The sequence below is a fragment of the Tamandua tetradactyla genome, chromosome 11, assembly GCF_023851605.1.
Source record: "Tamandua tetradactyla isolate mTamTet1 chromosome 11, mTamTet1.pri, whole genome shotgun sequence".
In the NCBI taxonomy this organism is placed as follows: Eukaryota; Metazoa; Chordata; class Mammalia; order Pilosa; family Myrmecophagidae; genus Tamandua; species Tamandua tetradactyla.
Genome location: NC_135337.1, coordinates 59,124,425 through 59,151,365, shown reverse-complemented (window position 1 = coordinate 59,151,365; position 26,941 = coordinate 59,124,425). Strand labels below are relative to the sequence as shown.

At 39.8% G+C, this 26,941-nt stretch overlaps 1 protein-coding gene and 1 pseudogene across 1 annotated transcript; both read left to right on the top strand.

Moving 5' to 3' along the window:
- Positions 1-1,488: 1,488 nt before the first annotated feature.
- Positions 1,489-26,654, top strand: DYNLT5 (dynein light chain Tctex-type family member 5). Its single transcript, XM_077119507.1, has 5 exons — positions 1,489-1,566; positions 3,647-3,768; positions 17,132-17,223; positions 24,467-24,591; positions 25,451-26,654. Exons 2-5 carry the CDS (start codon positions 3,653-3,655, stop codon positions 25,652-25,654), a joined length of 537 nt encoding a protein of 178 aa, XP_076975622.1. The 5' UTR covers positions 1,489-1,566; positions 3,647-3,652; the 3' UTR covers positions 25,655-26,654.
- Positions 7,424-12,206, top strand: LOC143650954 (ADP-ribosylation factor 4 pseudogene; annotated as a pseudogene).
- Positions 26,655-26,941: the final 287 nt, after the last annotated feature.

Below are 26,941 nucleotides of genomic sequence, written 5' to 3'. Positions count from 1 at the left end.
ACAAAATCCTGAATATGCAATTATTGATCATGACACATTACTGCACCTAGGGTTCCTGTTTCAGAACAAAGTCTAATTCTATACATGAAAACAAGATGAAATATCCATGTAACTTATTAATTAAATGTGATTTTTTTTTCTGGAAAATAAATGAAAAATATATATATAAAAACAAATCGAGTTGTGAACCTCTTTTATGGCCAGCCTCTTAAAATTTCACCCGTGTTTCTGGAAAACTTCATTACATGCTTAGGGTGGGGGCAGTAGACAAATGGTGACACAGTACAGGGGCTTTAGGGTCAAATAAATCCCAGCTCCATTTAACTAGAGACCTGAGCATGTTACTCAATGATTCTCCATTCCTTAGCAAAAAAAAAAAGGAGTAAATGCCCTTATATCATAAGGTCACTGAGCACCAGTAGCCTAACAGCTGCTACCTAGTACAATGGTAGACATTCAATAAACAATCTTTTTTTGCTCCTGTGAATCGGGATTGGATGGGACTAAGGGTTTAAGGGCTTTGCGGGTTGGCAGGAAGCCATCCTAACACCATGCGGCTTGTAATCCCAATGTGGGGACATAGTCACCTAATGCTGCATTCACCCAGCACCCACATGGGGCTTACACCAGGCTAAGTGCGGAGAGGGATTACCTATGTCCACCCCCAGTGACTGCCCTCTACAGAGACGGTCACTTCAGGGTTTAGTTCTACTAGATTTTTTGGCTTGGGGAGGGGCTGTGGGGTTGGGAGGGGAAGAGTTACTATGCAGAAGGAGGGACCTATCTAGGTAAAGCAGGTAAGTCCCTAACCACCAACTGCCTGCACTTCACAGCTTCTTGAAGTTTGAAGGGCTGCAAGAGTCTTGTTAGGGAAAGGAGGAGAGAACCCTGACTGTAAGGCAGGGAAGTTATTAAGACCTGGAGATCCACGGGGCCCTAGCATAATAACTTCTTAGAATCACAATTTTCTAAATGCGAAGGGAGAACAATTCTTTCGTGAGTTGATGGCAGGACTGAAAGCTATAACTGTGTTTTAGCACGTGCAAGTTCTCAGTGAGTTCTCCTTATTACCAGCCTCTGTGCCTTGCAAAGGGATGTCAGGAGGCTGCGACAGGGATTTGAAAAGGGGAGGGAGTTGCTTTCCTTTCTCTGTGTGCCTCGGATCTCCCTTCCCAGGAGACTGCCGCATTTCACACTGCAGGAAAAGGGATAGACTGAGGGACCCTCGGAGCTGCCTCTCGGGTCCCCGGCGCCGTCCTTGCTGTAGGATGAAACGGCTCCCCTCCGTTTCGCGGGCACACGAGGGCGTAGTGGGGCTTAGGGACGGTCCTCTCCGGCCGGAGCGAAGAGTCGACATCCTCGGGGCGGGTCCGAGGTCCACGCCGGCCGGGGCGGACCGGGGGCTCTGTTTTGGAGGTCACCCTGGAGACGGGCGGCCGAGCCCAGAGGGCGTGCGCGGCGGCCCCGGGCGGACAGAGGCCGGGGGAGGCGGGAGCTGCGGCCCGCGCGGTGCCCGCAGTGGACGAGCCCGAGGTCCTGGATGCTCCCGGCCGCCCGAGCCCTGCGGTAAGCGCGCCCCCTCCGCGGCTCAGCGCAGCGGGAGCAGAGAGGAGAGGAGCATCCCGCCGGCTCCGGCTCGCGGGGGCTGGGGAGGGAGCGGCCTGCGGTGACCCGGCCCTCTCCGCGAGCTGCGCCCGACCTCGCGGGTGGGAAGTGGGAGCGGGCCCGGCCCTTTGCAGCCCCGCCAGCCTTGGTGTCTGGGCGGCAGATGCGCAGCGCAGAGCTGGCCAGCCCGGTGCGCTCCTGAAGCTGGGGCGCCGAGAGCCGCGAGCAGTCACCCCGCCGGCCGGCTGCGCCCCTCTGGGCCCCCAGACCGCAACGCTGGCCTCTGTCACTCAGGGCGGGCGGCCGGGGCTGCTGCGGATCCAGCTAGGGAGGCCCGGGTCTCGGCGACTTTGGAGCCCATCCTGTCGGAGGCCCGGAATCGGGCTCGTTGTGTCCCTGTCCGCCCCCTTCATCAGCCAGGTAGCTGCACATGCTGCACACACACACAGAGACACACACTCACACGGACCCGTCCCCGTCACGCAGGCACACGCTCACGCGGGCACACACGTAGGCACACACTCACACAGACGCTCCCACACACCAACGTTCACATCACACGTACAAGCACACTTACACAGAGACCTCACAACACTCTGGTACACACTCAAGCACACGTTCACACTCACAATCACAGACATTCTCACTCAAATACTGAGACTCACAGGCACACATACATATTGGCACTCACAAAGACAAACATTCGCACAAGCACACACACTTGTACACAATCATATGCACAGATGCTCACACACATTCACTCTCAGGCACAGAGAAGTTCACATACACAGACACACATGTACACAAGCACATACACACAGGCACACTTACATACACATATAATCTTGCTCAAACCCTCAGGCACCCACTCACACAGAATGCTCACATACTCAGGTACACACTTATAGGTAAACATTTATGCTCACGCACAGACACACATTCAGGGGCACACACATACACTGAGCACACGCTTGCGCAGAGACACACACAGGCACACCACTCATGTACACACAGGCACACACCCACACAGATATGCTCACACACGTGCAGACACAAAGGCACACATTCGAACTCACCTACACAGGTGCTAATATACGCAGGCACACACACAGACATGCCCACGTATACAGACACACACATACACAGACACACACTCACCCATATATACTACATTGTCCCCCTCCTCGATAACACAATAGCCTTTGCCCCCTTGTGTGCCCTACAGTACCCTTTGCCTACCTCCGCCCCGACACTGACCACACGGGGCTTTTGGGTTGTGCTCCTGTCTGCCTTATCCACTACACAGGGGCACTTCCGCGAGGGTGGGGACTCTGGGTTTCAGAGTCTAGCGCAGCGTCTCCGCGTAAAGGATCACAGCTTCACTGATTATAAGAGCATCTGTATGAGTACCTGAACGCACGTGTATGCAATAGGAGTATTCAAGTTACACTCTAAGTTCAGGCGCAGCCATACCCACTATGAACCTTTTAATAGGTATTTGTGAGAAGAAGGTAGGGATTCCAATTAATTAAGTCCTATTTGCTCTTCATCAAGCAAATCACTGTTGCTTGGGGGCGGCAGCGACACCCTTTGAAGAAGACACTTTATTTTAATTTGTAAAGGACCAGCAGCAACAACACCACAAATTAGCAAACTTTTATAGAGTTCAAATATTGGGGCGGGGCGGTTGCAATAAAAATCTTGGCATTTGGTGTGGGGTTACATCTTCTATACATAACTATCTTTGCTCAGTGGCTTTCAACTCATCCAGTTACGCATTTTTGCCGCAGCTTACTATCTGCCTATGTGAATTAAGTATATTCTTGCGTAAATAAAATGTACTGAAGTTATTATAGTTTCCGTTCTACTGGCTAAAGTAACAACATATACTATAAATTACTCTTGAGATAACCATCAAGACTTCCACATTCAAAAATGGCAGAAAAAGTATCTGTGTGCTTTATTTGGAAATGAACCTTTGTTATACTAACTGAAATGTTTTCATGTCTTTCTCCTGCTGTTTTACGAATGTCTTCTGTAGATTACAATGATGCCAGGCAGTGCTAAAGACAGAGCGGTTCATTCCTGGACGAAACGGGGCAGTAGGTCTTCTCCAAGTACTCATGAATTCCAGCGAAAGGAACCTTATGGGCACACCAAGGAGTGAGTAACTGGATGTCTCATGATCTAAATTCAGTCATTGAAGAAACAATTTCATAATGTGTGTCAGGGAAATAAAAGCGAAATATTTCCATTGGAACACAAAAACGGAGAAAATGGACACATACCAAATTTAGAACCATGGTGCAATATTTAAGCAGAGAGAAAAGAGTGAGAAAGCCTAAGTGGTATGTTGATCCTAGTAGCATTTTTTACAATTTCAAAGAATTTACTGCCACTACCCCCCAAAAAATCTATACAGAGGAAACACTGCATGCAAGTAGACCAGCTATGTCTTACATTTTTCTTGATTTGTCTCCTCGATATTATATAAATATATCCTATCTGCATTTTTGTAATTAATTTCTGCACACACAATGCAATGCATTTGACATTATTTTACACAAATTTTGTAATGTATTTTCATAGCCCTTTTCCATACCCTTTTTTTAACTTTTTTTATTGTGAAATGTAACTTATATACAAAAAGCAATAAATTTCCAAGTACATTTTAACAAGTAGTTATAGAACAGATTTTAAAGTTTGTTCTGGGGTACAATGCCACGATTTTTCGTTTTTTCTTCTAGCTGCTCCAAGACACTGGAAACCAAAAGAAATATCAAAATAATGATTCAGCAGTCATACTCATTTGTTAAATCCTATCTTCTCTGTTGTACTCCTCCTTCTCTCTCTCTTTTTTTTTTTTTTTTTGCCTTTTTATGATAAACAGCATATATACAAAAAAAGCAATACATTTCAAGGTACATCACAGCAATTAGTTGTAGAACTGATTTCAGAGTTTGGTGTGTGTTACAATGCACACAATTTTGCGTTTTTACTTCTAGCTGCTCTAATCCATATCCTTCTAAACTCTAATATCTTGTCAATTTGTAATTCATGAGCTAGTTAACCATTCTCTATTTCATGCACTTAACAATACCTCTGTCTGACCCTGGAAGTTTATGGATTGCAAATAAAATCCCCTTCTTTTGCAGACTCTCCTTCATAATTCCCAATGTATGTCACAAGTAAAGCTGGGACAATAATTAGCTTTCATAATTTTTACTTCTGATCCTAGGCCATTCATCTACTGTTTCCAGTAAAGTAAGAATTCTGCTTAAAGCTATTTAAAAATAATTGTTAGCTTAAATATGACTTATTTTTTCAAGAAACTATATATAACATTGACTCAAACTTAAATCATGTTTCTGTGATTTTTTTTAGTCTCATCCAAGACTAAACTATTTGCATAATTTTCATTTATCTCTCCCCTCTCAAAAGGAAATTGGGAAGTCATATGGGATCAGAGTTTGGCCAGATTTGAAGGATAAGATCACTCTTTTTCAATCCATTATTGATGATGTGTAAATACAAATTGAAAATAAAATAACAAAGATCCAAAAACAGTTTTTACCAATACACTAAGACAGATTTTTCATTAACAAATGCATTTATATAATAGCTATTTTGATATTTCAAAGTTAGCAAGTTGGGCTCTCAAACAAAACATTTCTAATGAAAGTTCTATTTGCACTTTATTTTCTTAAATAGCAAATGAACAGATTCCTAATACCCTTGGCATGCAGAGGATATTTAGGGAGCTGCCTTCCCAGCTCCATCTGATTCTTGCTGCCCAATGTTTCTCTCGATGTCTGGAATCAGACTGCACAGGTATTCTGCTCCATGGAAGCTCTTTTCAACTCATAGATAAATTGTGACATCCCAGTGGCTTTCAAATGCAGGCATTATTTTGAAATCACAGCGTTTTATGAAAAAACATTTGCCTTTCACTTCAAAAGCATTTCAAAATGATTTTTTTGAAAAGACAGGTTTTGAGAATGTAAAGCATGTACCTGAAAGGTATTGAGAACCTAAAACAACATCTCATTTACTTTTCCTGCATGAATCCTACTAGGTAGACATCATTCTTACCATTTAGTATGAGGAAACTGAGGCTCACAGGTTAAGTGACTTGATTTAATCACTCAGATAGAGTCCCAAAGCATGAGAATGGCATCCAGTGTCCACAGACCCCTGCCTGCTTCTCTAGTGCCACCTTCCCCACTACCCTGCTTGCATCCTACCCTTCTGCCACACTCAGCCACCACATGCAGAATGCCAGTGCCCCGTCTTACTTCCAGTCTTACCACCAGTCCTGCCTGGAATACGCTTCCCACACTCTTCTCCTGGTTTCCTTCTCCAGAATTTAGCTCCATCTTCACTTATCCAGGAAGCTCAAACTACCCCTCCTATGCCCTTCTCCCACGTGAAGTTTTACTGCTTTCCCTTTCTGCTTGCTACTCGGTTGAGCTATTTTCTTGTCTGTCTGTCCCCAGTGGATTATGAACGTATTTGTCTTCGGAGAAGTCAACATGTTGATAAGGAGGGCAAGGAAAAATCGGAAATAGACCTACCTTAAAAGCAGCTTTTTGGTTGTGGTCTAGCATCAGCCAGATTCACTCCTGCAGTCTTGTTTCTATGACTACAGAATTATATCACATTGTAAATTCCTACAGGTAGTAATAAACGTCTCACAGGGACTCCCCCCAGACATAATGAATATCTGAAAAGCCTTTTGAATTGTGAAAGGAAGATTGACTTACTATTCAATCTAATTATTGTTTTCAAGATTAGGTCTTTTTATTTAATTTATGTTTTCATTATAATGTAATTTTAATATTTTATTACAGCTGTAGTTTGAAAATGGTTTTAAAAAGAAACATCTTAAGCTGGATCTTATCCTTATTTCATAACTATTAGCATGTTGAGATTTCTCTTTCTATACCTATTGCAGGTAGCATATTTCATCTGTAATTTTGAATTTTCTTTGCTTTTTACTTAAGTAATGTATAATAATAAGGCGGTAGTAGTGGCTGGTATTTATCGAACGCTTACTGTTGACTCGTGTCATCTTCAAGAAACTCTATCACAGGAACCTCAAGACTGTGACCCGCAGCCACGGGCCGCCTCTTCTTACCTGTTTCCTTACAGCCCACCAGCGGAGTATGGTTTTTACATGGTTGCGGGAAAAAAATCAAAAGGAGAATAATATTTTGTGACTTGAAATTCAAGTGTCATAATTCATTTATTGTTTATGGCCGCTTTTGCAACACAGTGGCAGGGTTGAAGAGTTGCAGCTAAAACCACAAAGCCAAAATTATTTGCTATTTGGTCCTTTCCTGAAAAAGTTTCGGACCCCTGCTCTGTAAAAGACACTCTCACCATTGTCACCTCTCTCCATTTTACAAGTAAAGAAACAAGAGCTTACCCAAAACTATAGAATTAACAAGTGGCAAAAACAGGCTTTTGTTTATTATCAACTATTCTTATTCCATGAAAATTGGTAATTTCCTTGTAATTTGCATTAATGAAACTATTCTATTCATTCACCAAAACCCTTTGTTTCCCAACCATTGGATTAGAACAGAATTTACAGTGACATCTTTCTTGCTAGAAACTCAGCCTTTAGCAGACACTGAGTGGTGTTTGAACAAACGTGCTATGCTCCTGTCGTTGAAATGGAAACAGAAGCTATGAGGTTAAGTTACTTTCCTGGGATAAGGCTACATGATACCCAGATGTATTTCTCCAGGGCCAGCAGTTCAGCTGGAAGGTCAGGTCTCAGGCTGGCACTGAAGAGTCTTTACCTCAAACCTGCATGACAGTGTGCTATCAAGGCTGCCAGAACTTTCAGTGTGTCCATTTGAACCCACTCAACTTCCTGGTGGCTTTTCCTGGAGGTAGGCTAGGCCTTTTCAGTAAAAGTTATCCAAATAGAAAGGATTGCATTCATTACTTCATTCAGAATATTTATTGAGAATGCTTACATTCCAGGCACTGTGCTAGGTAATGAGCCACACAGAAACAATCTGGCTCTCATAGAATTTTTAATCTGGTAGGAAAGATAGAAAACAAGTGATTCTCAGTGTGATGGATTTATTTATTCTATTATTCCAACCTGTACTACTGTGCGCTGCTTATGTGCAGTTAAAAAATGACATTGCCAGACCTATTCCCTCATCTCTGTGTCTGAGAGCTAAGGAAAGAGGTTAGATGATCAGAGAGCCAGGTTCTAAGTTACGGTGCCATCTAAATCAAACGAAAGCCCTAACAAGATCTGGTTGAGATATAATATCTCATCAGAAAAGACAAGAGCCTGGGAAAACTGAAATAGTCATATTACCAAATTAAATTATAATAAGTATTAATATATATTGTACTTGATTGGCTATTAAGCCGTACAATATCTTATTTAAGAAATCTTTCCCTACCCCTAAAACAAAAAGGTCTTCTTCTATGTTTTCTTCTATTAGCTTCATAGCTTTCCACATTTTAGCCTGTAGTTTTCCTGTGCAAATGATATAAGGTGAGAGTCCAGCTTCCTTTTTCTCCAACCCGTGAGTCAGTTTTCTCCCAACACAATCTACCAAAAAAATCCATCCTTTCTTCATTATTGAAGTCACCTTCATCATGCATTATGCTTCCAAATAGTCTCGTCTATTTCTGAGACTTTATCCGTTTGATTGATCTGTTTATTCCTGTGTCAGTTACCACATTTATCATTTTATTTACTATAGCTTTGCTGTGCGTTTTAATATCTTTAGGGTAAATACACCACTATGCTCAATTTTCAGTTAACTTAGCTTCCTTGGAGCTCTTCTTTATAAATTTTAGAGTTATTTTGTTGAATTTCTCAAGAAACAAATTGATTTTGGTTGAAATGCATTGAATTTGTAGATTGATTTACAAAGCATTGATATCCTTATTGTGCTAAGTAACTTCATGCATGTATTATCTCTCCATTAATTCAAATCTTCTCTCCTTTGCTTACTTTTCCCTCGGAGATCTGCATAGCTTACATCTCCAACTCCTTCAATTCTTTGTCCGTGGAGATCTATCTTGACCTCTCTACTTAAAATTGCAAACAATGGCAAGCTCCCTTAGCCTGTTCTACTTTCACTTTTTCACATAGCACTTATCTAATATAAGATAAAGTTTAGTTGTCTAGTATTATATTATCTCTTGACTCCCTCTCCTCACTAGAATATAAGTTTCATGAACACGAAGACTTCAGTTTTGCTTTGTTTTGTTTTCGCTATTGTATCCCAAGGACCTAGAATAATACCTGGCTACTACTCTGGGTCCTTGGGATACAATAGCAAAGTTAGTTGAGGGGAGGATATGGTTAACGCATTTGTAAGCTTACTCTGTGTTAGCATGTCCTCAAACAGTGGGAAACCATTGTGCTTGTCTATTTGCTGGTCTGTCAACTTGAGAGCTGAAAACAGTGTACGATATTTGCCTGCTTTGATATGCACTTGCATATATGTCTGCTTTTCTTATTTGTGGCGTTTGCTTATCTGGAACATATCCTCCTACTCATGGGAAAATTCCTGCTTTGTCCTTAAAATAAAAGATACCTCCTGGGTGGGCCACAGTGGCTCAGCAGGCAAGAATGCTTGCCTGCCATGCCAGAGGACCCAGGTTCGATTCCTGGTGCCTGCCCATGTAAAAAAATAAAATAAATAAAGATACCTCCTCAAGGCAAACAGAAACCTCCCCTGGTGTTCAATGGATAGCTTAATTCCAAATGGTCCCTTTACCCAATTAATACAGCTAGCAGAAAGTAAACTCTGGGTCTCTCTGGGGACAGAGACTTCCTTGCTTTCTGACTTTGAATCAAAGGTTTTTCCTTCTCACGCCGATTCTTTGTGGGATGAAGAATAACTGCCATAGGTGGTATCACCCACAGTAGTCCCACCATCACAACTGTTGAATGCGTCATTACTTTATTGTGCTAACTCCTGAACAAGTAGTTTTTTGCTTGCAAATGGGTCTAGACATCCGTTGAGTCAAAAGTGACCAAACACGTTACCATATAGACCATAAGACAGGCTTAACTGTAAGTAGAAAAGTGCTTCTTCAGATTTTTAAAACACAATTCCGTCTTTGCCTGAAACTTTCTGTTGTGCATCTGTTTCTGAAAAGAACAATCTCATTTTTGTTGAAATCTGTTGTGATAGGTGCGGCTCCTCCTCCATGCTCTCCACCTCGGGGTGCAGTAACTGATACCCAGACTCGGGGCTTCCCCCACCCACCCCCACCGCCGTTCGGTGCAGTGAGCTGGGTGGAAACCTGTGCGTCCATCCCTAAGCTGCCCTTGCCGATCTCCTCACTCCCCCTGGACGAACATTAGCTCGATAGGCGTCAGAGTCTAACTCTGTTTCCACACCCTCAAAGTTTTCTATTTTGTCCATCACCTTTCTCAATTATCTCCAGTTACATCAGAGCTCTACTTTTCGTAGGTTGCAGAGTTCATTTTATGTCCTTCAGAAAACACCTATTCTGGAAAACGTTTGCCACAAGAACACATACCATTTGTCACTTTCTTGCCTGTTTCCTTTTTGAAAATCTTCCTGACTTCTGTTTCCTCTTACTAATCAGATGGAGTCAAATATGTGAGGAAAATGCCTTAAAACTACATCAAGCAGCCGCCAGGCAGGTCCTCACCCTGCTAATTCCTGCCTTGGTCTCAGCGCTTGGGGTCCATCGTGCCGGCCAGCGACTCATTCCTGCTTCTCCCTCTCTTCATCAACTCCTTTGCTACCTTCTCACTCAGCTTGCTGAGAGCATGAAAGAAGAAGGCCTGGGGATGCCACAAGCCCCTCTGCTCCTGCCCATCCCAAGTGCCACAGCTGCAGGGGCCTGGCCACCTCCTCTTTCTTCTCCCGTCTCTTCGGCAAGAAACAGATGTGCATTTTGATGGTTGGATTGGCTATTCTGGCAAAAGACCATTCTGTATAAGCTGAAGTTAAGGGAGATAGTCACCAACATTCCTACCATTGGTTTTAATGTGGAAACAGTAGAACATAAGAACATTTGTTTCACAGTATGGGATGTAGGTGGTCGGGATAAAATTAGGCCTCTCTGGAGGCATTACTTCTAAAATACCCCAGGTCTTATTTTTATGGTCGATAGCAATGCTCATGAAAGAATTCAAGAAGGAGCCGAAGAGCTGCAGAAAATGCTTCAGGAAGATGAGTTGCGAGATGCAGCGCTGCTACTGTTTGCAAATGAACAGGATTTGCCAAATGCTGTGACTGTCAGTGAAATGACAGATAAATTAGGTTTCAGTCCCTTCGGATCAGAGCATGGCATGTTCAAGCCACTTGTGCCACAAAAGGAACTGGTCTGCATGAGGGACTTCACTGGCTGTCAAATGAGCTTGCAAATCATTAAATGAAGCTGGATATTTCACCAAGGACATGTTTGATAGAATTGGACTAGGCTTGTTACAACAAAGTTAGTTTGCATCTTGGTTATTAAACAGTATCTGGGGCTGGTTTGGGCAGAATATTGAAGCATTCAAAATTTATTCTGTTGCCAATTATTGTTTACCAAGTTTAATGTTGCTGTTTAGCAGTATGCTTGGTTTTTAGCTGTATGCTTGATTTTAAAGAAATTCTCCCTAACTTGGGAAAAAATCTTCTTTTAATTTTACTTCCCTTAAGCCTAAATGCCTGGATAGAGCTGTTTGTGACATCTTTAAGTCCACTTTGAGTGCCTTTTGAACCCACAACAAATGATGTTTTAAAGTAACCCCGTACTACTTTACTGATAACTTTATCTTTCCTGGGACAGTCTGCTGATGTAAAAATGTAGCATTCCATTTGCACTTATTTCCCTCCCTCGCCAAAAAGATCTTCCAGTACTGCTTCTGCCAGCCAGGGAACTGCTCCGAAACACTATTCAGATCTCTTACACTGAGGAACTTCCCCACCCCCCCCCCCATTATTGATTCCTGGTTTCCATCAGCCAAATTTACCTTGGTGTGGTTTGGAATTGATAGCTAATTAGTTCTGTGCTGGTTGTAAACAGTTCATACTGAGGTGGTTTTAAATACTCGGCAGATTGTCTTCTTTTGTGTTATGTTGCATGTTGCTTTTGATATCAGCCTTACTCTTTGCCCGATATATGATAGTTCTGCTGATGTTTTCTTGTTTACTGTGGACATAGTTTTTTTGAAACTCAACAAAGTCAATCAATAAGTTTGTCCATAATCCATTTGGAGTTATTCCTAATAAAATAATAAAATATGTTAAAAAAAAAAAAAAAACACATCAAGATCCAGCCAACTGGCTATGAACATAATGGAAATGCCACCAAACGACCTTACCGTACAACAAGCACCATACACTGCTCGGGAGAGAGTTGGCGTGCTTTTACTCCTGAGCACAGCGTACATAAAAACATCCTGAGAAGACCTGCAATGGAAGCTTCCTATGCAAGGGAGCATCTGTGCATATTTTATCTTGTATTCTGCATCGTGTTTCTGGAGCACAGCAGCTCTGTCTAATATTTCTCTGTATTGCAAGTATTTTCCAATGCGCCTGTCACATTGAGGGCAATAAATGTTTGTTGAAAGAATAAAGGAAGCATAAATGGGCTAGTTTATACCTTGAAGCCTTCTTTTCCTGTGCGCCCTTGAACCGCTTCCACTAGGAGGCAGCAATTCCCTTCACTATCAGCTCTGCAAAAACTCCAAAGGAGTAGTGCTAAATGATACCAGCTGAAATATGCTAATTCCTGCCCTTTCGAGGTTACAAATAGAAGGAAAAGATGATATTCTGATTATCTTAATCTCTGCTACTTTAATGGCTCCAAGGCCAGTTGAACATTCAAATATTAGTTCTTACCAGAGTGTCAAAACATCTGGGTTAAAAAAAAAAATCTGGGTAATAGCGGCAGTGAAAATAGCTGGAAATGAGTACTCAGTAAGTATTAGATGATGTTGCGGCTGATTATATTTAATTGAAATTAATGTTATAATTTATACCAACCACAATAATAGAGTATGAGTCGTATTGCTACTGCGCAATTCATGGATTGGTCGGCAAGCAAGTTTGCAAGATGTTAGGTAAAATGAATTTCATGAAACAATAACTATATTCCAACTCCTTATTTAACGTATTTTTCCTCTTTTCTAAATAATTGCAACATAAGTTATTGGGTTATCATAGGACATCACCCAGGTGCAATGTCAAAGGATTACTTTTGGGTTTTTTGGAGCAATTTCTGGCAGCTATTACTACATCCAAGGTGCTGGAATCTTGCTAATCCTGAATCTGTCCTCAGACATAGAACATGTGATTGCAAGTAGTAACTGACCTTTGTGTCGGGTTATAAGGTGCTACTCTTCTTCCTAGAAGAATATTGACTGATTTGTTTAGTGTTTTCACCAGCAGTTTACTCTAGTCTCACTTTCCATCCCTCTTCTGTCCCCACATTACTTTTAATCTACACCTGCCTTCCTTACTAAAACTTTATAAATCTCTTAGGTACATTCTGCCAATTGAAATTTGATTCTCCATTAATGTCAACAAGCCAGTATTACACATAGACAGCAAGGACATTTTTCATATTTAAAATATAAAATCAATCACAGCATTACCTTAACAAGATGATTGTATATCCAGAAGGGTTCTTATAAACTGGGGGAAAATCTGTCAGAAAAACGGCAATTCATCCATTTATATTATTGTGAAATGTACCTAATAAATACATTGTGCCATGTACAATGCACTAGTAATTAAAATTATAAATATATTTTTTGAGCAGCTTTATTATTATTATTGTTTTAAGATTTCAACAAGCCTGTGTGAAACTGTTCCTATCGATAGAAACTATGTCCAGGCTTTTCTAAGCCAGCATTCTGAAGCAATATTGGTGTTCTCAATTTTAAAACCTAGAACCTATTTTTATTTATAAGAATTTACGAAGCTCATTTCTGGTTTAACATTAACTGCCTAGATCGTAAGCAAACTAGCCTAGAGTGTTAGTCTTTTATCTCTTTTTTTTTTTTTTTGTCTTTTCTCAAGGAATAAATATCTTACTTTTTTCTTTTCAGCTTATTCTTCTCTCTACTCCTCTCTCTCTCCCCCATTTTCCGCCCCATCCCTTTCCAATGGGACAACCATCAGTTCTCAGTTTAAAACAATGTATAGCAAATATATATATAATATAAACAAAAATTTTAAAAGGTAAAATTTTCTTACCATTTTTCATGAAGTTATAGCCTTGGATAATGCATGATCAGCTTCCAAAATACAGAAGGCAGCAGACTAACTAAATAATTTCCCTCTACATGATAAGAGTTGCCAGATTTCAAGCACAAAATGGCTGAAACTTGAGTCCCCCAAATCCCATCTCTCCAACAAAACTAACTTCAAGTTGCATGCTCTATTATTTACAGCATCTCACTTTGAAGTAGCAAACTATATCATATAGGTTGTATATCAGTTTTATCAAGTGCTTTTTATAATAATAATAATAATTTTAAAACAAAAATAACAGTGGCTTAAGCAAAACATAAATTTATGTTTCTCTTACATAAAAGAAGTCAGAAGTGAGACTGTTCAGAAACCTTGGTTTCTGTCTTTTCAATCTGCAAACCTCAGGGTCATCATAAGACCCAACAAAGCTGCTGAACTCTTGCCATCACATCCATAGTCCAGGTGTCGGCAGAGGGGCTCTTCTTGGTTGAATTATTTCTTTTTAGGAAAGCCTTTCAGAATTTCCACCCAATCTTTCCACTTATCTCATTGGCTTATAAGCCACTTGGCCACTACATCACCAAAGGAGTCTGAGAAATTTCTCTTTAATATACACAGTAATATTCCAACTAAAATTGGGGTTCTGTTACTAACGAAGAAGGAAAGAGCAGCATTGGAAAGCAAATGGCAGTCTCTGCCATATTGTTCATAACAATTTTCTTTCTAACAGCAAAATATTGCAAACAACCTCAATGACCTTGGAGAACAAATGGTTAAATAAAGCACAGTAAGTTCATATATTGAATATTGTGTTGGTCCTTAAAATATTGATACACATTATTTTTTACTTACATAGAAAGTTGTTTATGATATTTTTTGAGTGAAAAAAAATAACCCAGCATCTATAATGTGATTCCATATGTACCACCATATATTGGAAAATATATTTTTAATGTTAATGGTGGTTAGATAACGACTGGGGTCAGTAATCTTTTGTGTAATTTTGCTTTCTTTATACTTTTCTGTGTGCTTTGAAAGTTTTACAATGATCGTTCATTGTTTGTATGATTGCTATGGAAATAAAATGGCCCTGATCTAAACCTTCAGCAATTCAAAAAATATCAGCCTGCACAATCTTCTATTTACACAACAATTTTTAGCCTGTGGGATTTTCAGGCTGCCCTTATGACACTTAGTAATTTCATCACAATAACATCATAAATACCATAAGTTGTACTCATTATCAGTCTTCAGTAACAAGGAACAAAGCACTAGAGGAGCTGTTTGTGAAAAATCCTTCTTTGCTTTCTTATCTTAGACATCTAATTCCTGCTGATTTGAATTTTGTGTCGATTCAATTTCTCTTTCTGTGAGATGTTAGTATGGTGTTCAGCAGAAAGAAATAGGGTTTTATTAATACTTTCTGCATGTTTGTACAAGTAAGTTTTAATTGCAGTGATTATTGCAGGTAGTCATGACCGCTGCTTTCCTGTTGGACGTGATCATATGAGGGACTGTTACTGGGAAAAAAGTAGGATATTTGAAATCTAAGTCTGCCTTTATTACATGTGTGACATTAAGCAAGTTATTTGACTGCCCTTTGCCTAGTCTCTTTATCTCAGAAATGAGTAAATTCATGACTCCTTTACTTAATTCAATGAATATTTTGAAAGTAAAATGAGGCAGTCGAAGGGAAATGTTCTGCAAAGTTAAAAGTAGCGTATGTAATACTGGGGCAGTCAGGCTTATCTTAAAATCAAGGGGCTTATTCACCACTGGGTTTTCTAAGCGAAAACTATCATTTTTTTCTAAGCAAAAGCCCACAACACCTGCAGCCAGTGTGGCCAAGCAGGTCGGTTGTTACTTCAAAGGGCAGCAAAAAATGAGTTTAGCAGGTGTTATAAGAATGAAGCCTACAAACACTAATCCAGGAACCCAGGGTGAAAAAGCAACCATAATTCCTCACATGACTTTCTTGGGCTGGCTGGGTAACTATTGATTTATCGTGTAAGTTGTTTTGTATGAAAGGATTTTAAAAATAGATTATCTGTGATTTTCTTAAAATATCAATTTGCAAGAACCTCACTAATTTCAATGAGCTAAGAGCTAAGTATTTTAAACTCCTTCCAGGAAAAAAAAAGTTTAAGAATAAGACCAAATATTTCCTTTTTAAATATTTCCTCATTTAATTAAAGCAAAAACAGCCCATGTAGAGAAGTGGCCCCTCTGAGCACACACAAACACGCACGGTGCACACACAGCCTCACACTCACACACACTCTATTATTATCATCTCCTTTGAAATGACATCTGTCTTAACTTCCATTCTCACAGGTGGAGAGAACTGGGGCTAGAGAGCTCTGAGACTGCCATTTCAACCTAGAGACAGTTGAATTTCCTCTGTATTAAGTTGAATTAAGTAGTGCCTCAGGGATGTTCGGGGTTTCTCTTTACTTGGGTCTCCTGTGCAGCACCTGGATAAGCTTGTATTGCCTTGGTAACCAAGCCAAAATCCATTCTTAATGTTGAAAGGGGTGACTGATGCTTATTGATTTACCATAGTTTGTTGTGAATTGTGGTTTCTGTCACCACATGGATGAGTTTCTCATTTCCCTTTTTTCTATCAAAGGGCTTTTGTGAAGTGCATATAATAGTGAGTTCTTTGAAACACCCCCAGGTATACATGAGTTGTTTCCTAACATTTTAAGCTTCCTCTTATATTACCCAATCCTATTAGTGAGCTTTATCCGTGTTAGGGAGCATCTTTGCATCTGGGGTTGAAATGAGATTGGCGGTGGTTTTTTTTTTTTTTTGAAACAGGTACTCTATGACGTCACAGACAGAGGCCAAGCATTAATAACAGCCTGGTCTGTTAAAAGAACATTTTCTGTGTTCCAATAAATGATCATGATGATGATGAATATGCATCACATATGAATATGTGATGATATTGTGAATTACTGATTATATATGTGGAACAGAAGGATCAAAAGTTATGAATGTTTGCATTTGTTTGGTGTTTTTCGGTATTTAAAGAAAAAGAACATTTTCTGGATAATCAGATGATCTGGGTACTGAACCAGGTTCCAACTACTACTTGGAGACCTGGTGTAAGTAATTTCTCAATGTGTTAATTTTTCCAAACCTAAAATGTTTTACATTTTAAATACATCACTGGGATATTTACATAGGGCTTATTTGAACTTTTCTTAGAGAAAACTTTACCTTTGTGGCATTTTTCACTTAAAACCAACCTGCTTTTTGCCTTTATCATTATAATAACTTTAAAAATTTTTTTTCTCGTTTGCATTTAGCTCTCTGTGCACTGTGTCATACGTGGATGAACCTAGCCAGAGCGCTGATGCTTCCGGCCTTACAGTCCAGATGGAAAACACCTATCACTTAGGTGTGTTATTTTATTACTTATCTCTATTTTAATTTCTAATTTGGTAACAGCTACTTAAAATAATATCTGATAGCCTGGCACTATCTCCAATGCCGGCACAAAATAAGGGACTCTAAATTATTGAGTCTTGTGATGCTGCTTTAGTTTCTTCCTCTGTAAAATGGTACCAACACCCAGTGCCTACTTTGCTTTGCCAGTGTTTCCCAAACAGCAAGCCATTCGGGGTGTCGCTTATGTTTATTGGGTACTACTGCATTAAGAAGTCTATTAGGTATTTCTAGGTTATCTTGTGGAATGAATTTATAGATTGATACCAGTATGTGTGCTGAATCTAAATGAAAAGAGATGCTCATTGAAGTTTTTTCCAACAAAGCCAAAAAATGCTGTTAGTAAATGGAGAAAATAACCTTTAAGACAAGGCAAATTGTTCCTGGTCCCCTGTCAACAGAGATGTTTATCCATTACCACTGAGATTTTGGGTCTTTGAAAACAAAGATCTTTGCACCTGCCCTTAAACTCCCAGGTGGAGTCTTCAGCAAGCATCTTTTCCCATTCATGTTTCATTATGGACCTACTTGTTTTCTCTAAATGTGGCAATGCCCACTATTATCTGAATCCATATATAATTACAGAAGTTCCAAAGAGATTTACCAAGGACCAAAAGTAGGCTCTAAGGGCCAGAGTGGTTCCATCTGTGGCCGGTTAACCCTAAGAAACTTACCCACCATCGGTTCTTCCCAGTGTAGCCAGTTTTCTACACAAATCCCCAAGACTGCGTGGATTACAGGGCTTCATAATTAGTTGGTCTACTGGTATTTTCAGAGGGCTTGTATTGGTCATCTATTACTTCTGCCATCCAATATATTTTTTCTCCTACTGGTAATCTTAGCTGGTTCTTTTGGGAAAGCCTCACCACCGCCGCTGTCACCACTTTTGGTCCATAATATTCTGTGGACACAGGTTGTGTGAAGTTGACATTGCTTCAAAGATAATGAAGTGACCGATTCAGGATGGCATGTAATCCTAGTCAAGTCAATCAAAACCTTTTAGATTCAGTCCAGGGACTGTTCGAGAAGGTGATCAGTCCCTGAAACCTGAAAGAACGTAGGAGCTATGGCAGTGTCTGCCACTAAATTCAACCCAACATAAGAAAATAGAACTAAGAAAGAAAGAAAGAACAACCAAATCCTGATATCGTCATCCTTAGAATTCTATCCTTAGAGTTTTTAGTTAGGCAAGCCAAGATTGGGTTAGGTTTTTTTCCATTTTCAAGTCAAAGGTCTTGGTGATTTTATGACTATGACTTTGGGCTATGCGTACGGGAAGGGTTTAAGTCAGATTTCAACAAGATAGAAAAGTCAAAATGTACAAAGTCCTATGTCTATTTTTCAATAGGATACATTTTCATAACTTATTTCCTCAAATGAACAAACTAAATTGGCTTAGCTGTAGAAGTACTGAATATTGACCAGGGTAGAAAAGTAATTTTAGAAATACTTTAGTATAGATAAATGATTTTTCATATTTTATTGCCAGAACTCTATGTGAATTATTCTTCTATGATTAAAGTCTTTTATGTTTAACAATGCAGATTTTTAAGCATTCAACTGTCCATCTTGTAGATACGCAATCAAAAATTTATTTGTTTCTGGGTTTATTTGCATGTGGAAAGCACTCCATGGGCCTTTGTTAAAGATTCTCTCATTTCTACACAATGCTGCACTAGCCAGTAAAGTGAAGGAGAAAAATAAGTCAGTCCCCAGCACTCTTGTGTTTGTTTAGTTTTCCACGTTCTTTCCAATAATGTTGGTATCACCCAAGTACATCTCAAATGTTTCTCATGCTTATCCTCCCTTTACCTGAGTAAGGACAGTCACTGAAAATGAGACAAGATGTGACTCATTCAAATGTGACTGTGATTAAGGAGAGAAAAAAACTGAGTCGAAAGAGCAAAGTATATTTCTTGTAAAAAACAGTGTTTACATTTTCTCATCAATTAATTACTAAAACAAGAGTCATGAAGAAAATATCTAATGTCGGAAATTGAATACTCTTCAATTCCTAGATAAATGATATTTAAGCAAGGTATTCAGCACCCCTCAATCTCAGCTTCTTCATCTATAAATGCCATGGTTCCTAAAAGAAACTGACACTACGACTAACCTTAGATCATAAGAATAGAAGCTTTCCTTGATATTCAGCCTAATTTCCTGTTAGTTACGGAATGAGTTCTCCACAGGGCTTTTTCTGGAGCTACAGGTAAAAACGGGCCTTTGGGTGGTTCGGTGGTAGAATGCTCACCCGCCATGTGGGAGACCCGAGTTCAATTCCTGGACCACATACCAAAAAAGAAGAAGAAGAGGAAGAAAAGAGGCATCTAATTCTTGAAAAACTCCTACAGTAAGTGCCAGGTCAGATAAGAGCCTTTGGGGGGCCGGCTTTACTGCCACATCAAGACAGCCTGCCTGACCATGACCCCGACGCGCTGGACAGTAATACATAAAGGGAGAGGGAGAGGGAGAGGGACGTTGTTTGGGCTTAGCTTCCTGAGACCCTCAGGTCTGTCTTTGGTCTCTTTCTTATCCTGTCACACTCAGCCTGTCATTTCTCAGCCTTGTAATTCTCTCAGCCATGACCATCCCACCTCCTGGGGTCCTTTCTGGCTGGGGAGACCTCAGGGTCTCCCCATTTATAGCTTCTCCCATCTTGCTGCCTTCTTGTTACCACAAATCCAATCCCTTCCCTCAGAACGAGGTAGCAACAATAACAGAAGCAACAGTAATTAATACCCCAGAACAGAGTTTTGTTGGTCTGTGATATGCACTGTTCTAAGCGTTTGAAATATTTACTTCATGCCATCTTAACATACACAATATAATTCTTGTTATTATCTGAATTTGGAGGAATGGATGCTACAGATGTTAAGAAGCCAGATCATTATCTGTTTTCTCTTAAATCTATTTTTATGGGCAAAGATTTCTTGTTATGTTTCTTGTTTTCACTTTTTAACCCAGATCCCTTAGGGTCATTAACTTCTGCTTTCCCCCTAAGGGGGTGGGGGCGGGGAACTCAGCAAAAAATAAATAAATAAAAGATGCATTGGCATTCAGTTGATTCTGAAAGTAGCTTCAGGAATATATATTGAAAATCAAATGCTAAATATTGACTCTCTCTCTCTATCCATCTCAGCATCCCTATGTGAGCAAAGCAATGGATGATTCTGGCTGAATATCAGGGGAAAGATCACAATGAAAGAAGTGAGAAAATAAAAATTCATTAATATAGTCAAAGTATTTTCAAAATAGTGTCTGGCTAATAAAATGAAAATTAAAGAACATGTACAAATGGCATTGATACAGTTGGACAATGGGAACTACTGGAAAAAGGAACTCAAGTACTACGGTGATTCTCTTTTTCCAACCTTAAGCTATGTGTGGGTGTCCTTCTCTCACTTTGGCCTGGCTTCCTTCACTGTGAGAAACATGACTTCCAGAAACTCCTAAGGGTCACATGTTCCCAGGAGTTAGCTAACTCTTCCTCTAGTCCCAGTTAAAAAAATAAAATTCCAAAGAATGACTCTAGTTGGCCTGACTTGGGTCAGCTCCACCTCTGGCAAATCAACCATGACCTAGACTTGGGCTCCTGGAGGCGACAGCAGCTCCCAAAGAGCCACGTGGCTAGAGTCAGAAGAGAAACAATTCCTAGAAGTGAGGATGCTGAGTCCTACATAAAAGCGAGGAGGACTAGGCAGACAAATCTGCTCTGAAGTAATGTACTGTTTTCTGAAGAGAATGATGCATCCAAATAGCTATAAAATGACAGAATTAATTGAGTTCTATCCGAATAATGTAGATAAAATGAGGGGTGTATGATGTGAGTGCTCAATTGGAGAGAGTGAAAAAGAAAAGGCTATCTGGCTAAAAGACATAATCTATTTAACTCTATCTAAATGTTAATGGCTGTATTGCTCAGGGTTCTCCAAAGAAATAGAACCAACAGGACATCTTTGTTAAGATATTTGTTATTGAATTGGCTGACGTGACTATGGGGATTAGCAAGCCTGAATTCCGTGGGGCAGGTCACAAATTGGGAACTCAAATGAAGGTGATAAATTCCTCAGGAGAAGCTGGCTGATTCAGCTAGAGATAAAAATCCTTCTTTCTGACTGTTGAAATCATCAGTTTTCCCTTTAAGGCCTCCAACTTTTTAGATAAGATTCCTCTCATTGCTGAAGGCAGCCTCATTTGTTGATTGTAGATGCAATCAGCCATGGATGCAATCAACTGACTGAACATTTAAATCCATGAAATTCCTTCATGATAATAATCAGGCCAGTGCTTCCTTGACCAAACCAACCAGACGCCACAACCTAGCTAAGCCAACACATGAAAGCAGCCATTACAGTGATGATATTTTTAAATTTCTCAAGTAAATAAGGAGAAATCACCCTCAAAGTTGGCTTTTGACTCACAGGAGTATGAAAGTGGAAATTGTCTAAAGGACCCCCAGGAAGATGACCTAAGGACCTGTAAGCACTGGAGTATAACTGTGTGGACTGGTGTCCCTTCTCTGACCCCAAGAAGCAGGAGCAAACAAGACCAACCCTTCAGAGGCTTAGAAATTACTCATCAATGTCCTATAGAACAGAGATTTCTGCTAACTAAATAGTATGTTTAATTATTGTAGTCATTACACCAAAGATCTCCACTTTACACATCCAGGCCCATTCCCTATCCTGATTTAAAATGGCTCAAATGATTGTATATAATCATCACAATACAAATATTAGTTACCATTGGTTGAGCCCAGGACGCTGACCTAATGGACAATGGGCTATGACCTTCCTGCTAAGTTTAGCCGTGGGAGAGCCTGGCAGGAAGTCAGGAGCAAGGAGGAGTGTGAGGTTCAGTTTATTTCCCCAGCTCCCTGCCAGAGAAATAATTCTTGGCTGTTCGCAAGGGGGCCTCTCCGTGTGACATTTCTTCCCAGGTCTAGTGAGTGCTCTCTGCCCTCCCACTTCCCGCGTGGGGTGTGGTGCAAGTAGCATTCTCACATCACTAGCTAGGGACACTGCACTTGCACTCACTCCTGATTTCCTCCATCTTCAGTAGACTTCCTAAAGAATCCCTGTGTTGAATCCTCCTGGAATTATCCTAACTTGAACGTACCTGTCATGTGTTGAATTATGTCCCCCCAAAAGGCCCGTTCAAGTCGTAACTCCTGGCCCTGTGAATGTGAACTTATTTGTAAATAGGATCTTTAAAGACATTATTAGTTGAGATGTGACCACATTGGATTAGGGTGGGCTCTAATCCAATAGGACTAGTGTTCCCATAAGGAGAGGAAATTTGGACACAGGAACTAGGAGAGAGAGAGAATGAGAGAGAGAGCGTGCACCATGTGACAGAGGTAGAGGTGGAGTTATGCCCTGAATTGCCAGCAAATCACTGCCAGAAGTCTACACACTTCAGAGGAAGCCTGGCCCTGCCAACCCCTGGATTTCAGACTTCCAGCCTCCAGAACAGTGAGATGATAATAAATTTCTGTTTGTAAACCAAGCTACTGTGCGATACTTGGTTACAGCCGTTCCGGGAATCAAGGACACTGCCATATGCTTCCTTAGGCTCGGAGCGATACAAGCAGTCCACATTTATTAAAAGATATTAATGACTATTGAGATAGAATTGGATATAATTATTTTTTCTTAACTATTTTTATTGTGAAGTATAACATTTAAACAAAAAAGCAATAAATTTCCAATTGTATTTTGACATGTAGTTATAGAACAAATTTTAAAGTTTTGTATGAGTTGCAGTTCCACGATTTTTTTGTTTTTTTTTTCCTAGCTGCTCCAAGATGGATATAATTCTTGATCTCATTCTTTCATCAATATCTGTTTGGATACTGATCAATCTGGAGAATAATGATTGAACCTCTGTATGCCAGGTTCTTGCACATGTAGTACAATAACACGACCATTTAACCAGAGCGATGGTAAGGCTGACGATCCTAAGAGGTGCAGAGGAGACGCCTGGGAGGCAGGAGATAGTAGACCCCCCCGCCCCACCCCAGGACCTCTCCCAGTCCTGCTCTGAACGTGGACTAAATGTGGTTAAGAACATAGGCTCGTAGAATCGGATAAATCTGGGAATACATCCCAATCTCTGACACATTTAGCTTGTAATACTGGGCGAATTACTCAATGTATTTAATTCTCCATGTCTCTATCTATAAAAAGGAGATAAGAGTGGGATTTGTCTCATAGATTTACTGAGAGATTATATAAGGTAATAAATATGAAGTGCTTAGCACAGTGCCTGACATTTGGAAAATATTCAGTAAAATTTACAGAATATTTGTATTATGAATATCTATGAAACATTTAATCCCATTTAAATTCACAAATCACAGAAATAACATTTCTTTTGCCCTTAGATGTGTTAGACTCCAAGGAGAGTGAGAGCTGGTGTTAAACTTCAGAATAAAATCCAATGCTGACCCCGAGGTGCTTACCTTCCATCGGAGGAGAAATGCAAGTGTGCCTTAGCTCTGATCAAGTGGGGGCCCAGTGCACTGGGAGTGCAGAGAAGGGGGTGATTACTTCCGCCCGAGGGGCGGTGGAAGGCTGCCTGGAGAGGAAGACATTTGAGCTGACTTTAAGATGGAGTGGGCATTTGTCAGACGCACAAGATGAGGCGGGGCGTTGGTTCCATGTGGAAAGGAGAGCAAGAGCAGAGCCACACCGCATCCTTTCAAAGCCGGGTGGAGCCCATGCAACTGGAGCAGCGTGAGCAGAGATCATGGTGGCGGGAGGAGAGGTTGTAGGTGGAGTAAGAGTTGAACCATAGACCTTTGTTAAGAAGGAAAGTGAGGTGGCAAGATTTGGGTTTTAGAGGGAACGCTCAGGTTACTGTGAAGGGGAAGATCAATTAGAAAGATGTTGAGACTTTGAAGCAGGTCACTGACAGTAGGAACGAGGAAGGAAGAGGCTTGTGATGTCAAACCCCAACTGTATTGGACACACTTGTTAGGTAGGCTGGTAAACGGACAAGTCCATTGTCTTCTCATTCTCTTTCAGACAACCTCACTGGAAACCCAGCTAAGACCACAAGTTTCCTTCCATGGAGGCTACCCAGGAGATTCAGTGTCTCTCCACGTTTCAATATTCTTTTAATTAGCACATGCAATAGGCAGATATAGTTTGACATTACTTCTTAGAAAGGAATTCTGCATGTATTTTCAGGTCCCACCAAACATTTTCCTGCGGTTGCTGTCAATCGTATTTTGAGAGATGTGTTAACTACCTACCTACAAGAAGAAAAATATGAACCAGATTTCTGTAGACAGTTGACTAAAACAATTTCTGAGGTATGTGTGTGATTTACTTAAAGGTTAACTGTAACTAGAATATTTGCTGAAAGAACAACCCTCCACTTTTTGATGAAGGGAATTAATTTTCAGCAACAGTAAAAATGCATATTTATATTTTATGAAAATATTAGGTCATACTCTACATAGAATTTGAATATGTGTACGTAAAAGCCTTTGGCTAAAATAATCATTATATGCATCATTTGGGTGCATTTTATAAAGAAAACATTGTGAATTATCCATATACAAAACATTTCTTGTAAAAGATACAGCATTTGAATGAGCATTTTCTCTTCACCAAGGGAGCAATTACTTTCTTTTAGGACCATCAGATACCATTGCAGTCTTTAAATACATTTCTATTTTTATCAACTAAAGGGCTGGTGCTTCATCAAGGTTTTTTCTACTTTCTTTTTTATAACAAACTCTTTGAATAACATTAATAATTATTCATATTACAGGAAACTCCAGATATATGGTCCCTTAATTAGATATGAACCAGACAGTGTAACCAATGCCAACATCCTTTGAAGGGAAAACATCTTAATATAGATTTTCAAAGAATTTAATAAAACCCTTGAATTCTTTACTCTGGATGACAATTCTCCATGTGCTTTAGAAAATGTAGATTTATGGCTGGTGCTATCATTTTCTCCCTGAATGTCTTATCTGATGGAGACGGTGCTTGAAGGAAATCATAGTTATAATTCTACAATAATTACTCACAGTATCTACAATGCATCATGCCATTTTCTTAAAATAAATCTACTATATTTATGGCAAAGAGTAAGATTTCTAAGTTTCAATGTGGTTACATGAGGACCTTTTTTTTTTTTTTTTTTTTTCTAATTTCTAGGTTATTAAAGCCAAGGTCAAGGGCTTGATGATTCCACGGTATAAGTTCATCGTGATTATTCATATTGGGCAATTGACTAGTCAGAGCATGCATATTGGAAGCAGATGTCTCTGGGATACTAAAAATGATAACTTTTCATCTTATGCTTTCAGAAATTCTTCTCTCTTTGCTGTTGCAAATGTCTATGCCATTTATTTTGAGTGATTGAAAATGAGAAATCTGGTTCTTACTTTTTTTTACATCAAGAAATAGGTTGCAGCTATGCACGCAAAAGTTTTACTGGCTAAAAAGCTGAGAAGGAAACAACTAATATTTCCAACAATTGGCAGCTTTTAGACTTTTTCATTCTCTTGTAGGGATTGTGGGGAGGGGGGCGTGGCACAATAGGGAATCTTGTTTATCCAAAGCAGGGTGGTCTTGGGTCCACTAAATTGTTTATGTTTCATAGACATAGGTTTGTATTAAATATTTCTTTTGGAACTAATTATTTTAATTATTCTTTAATTAGACTTAGAATATCCTGCATTATTCTTTAATAGAGAGCAATTTATAAAAGAAACATGGCTGTATACCTTCACCAATAAATGACAGTGGAATATTCAAGATGGCATACACAAATGATAAATGATAATATGCTACAGTGCTGCATATAAAAGAACACTGGTTTTCATTTTGCACTTAATAAATTGAGCAACATTCATTAGCTGCAATTATTGTTACATGTACCTGACAGTTGAAACTGCTGAGGTAGAATTAATGACTTCATAGCAATTATCCGAGTCCCACAGGACAGCAGCTAAAACGAGAAGTTCCTGTGGGTTGCCAGCGCTTTACAAAATTGTGGGAGAACTGAACGTTGGTTCTTCAATAATGAAAACTATAACGTGGACAAAGGCTTTTTAGGGCATCGAAATAGACGTTGTGCTATTAAATATACATGATGCTTAGTAGTAAATGTATCTGTAACACATAAAATCACGTATTGGAAAAAGACACTGCTTTTAAATATGCACTGCCTGATGTGCCTTTAAATAGGTTTCCTAGGCTAGCAGACTTTCACGCAAAATATATAGTTGGCAGCTTAACAAATAAAGCATGTGTATGTATTTACCATTTTGTTCCTATGAATTTAATCCTGAAGTGACCTGGTGCGGTTTTAGATGGATGGGCACTAAAATTTACAGAGCCCAAATAACTTATTATTCTGTGGGTTAATGTATCTTTGTAGCATGGCTCATTTATTTTTATAGCACTTTCAGCTCTTTGTGTGCATGTAAAATGATGCTGTGGCGTTGTTCTAGAATGCTAAGTGGACCGCCTAAGGGATATTTGTTAAAGTCAAAGACAAATTACACACATATGGAGAAAATTAGTAATGCTATAGTCTTAAGGAAGAAATGACGTGTAATTTATAACAAAAAATTTTGACAAATGGAAAAATGGTCATTGCTTTATAATTTAAAAATGTATTGGTGTCTTCATTTCCCCCAA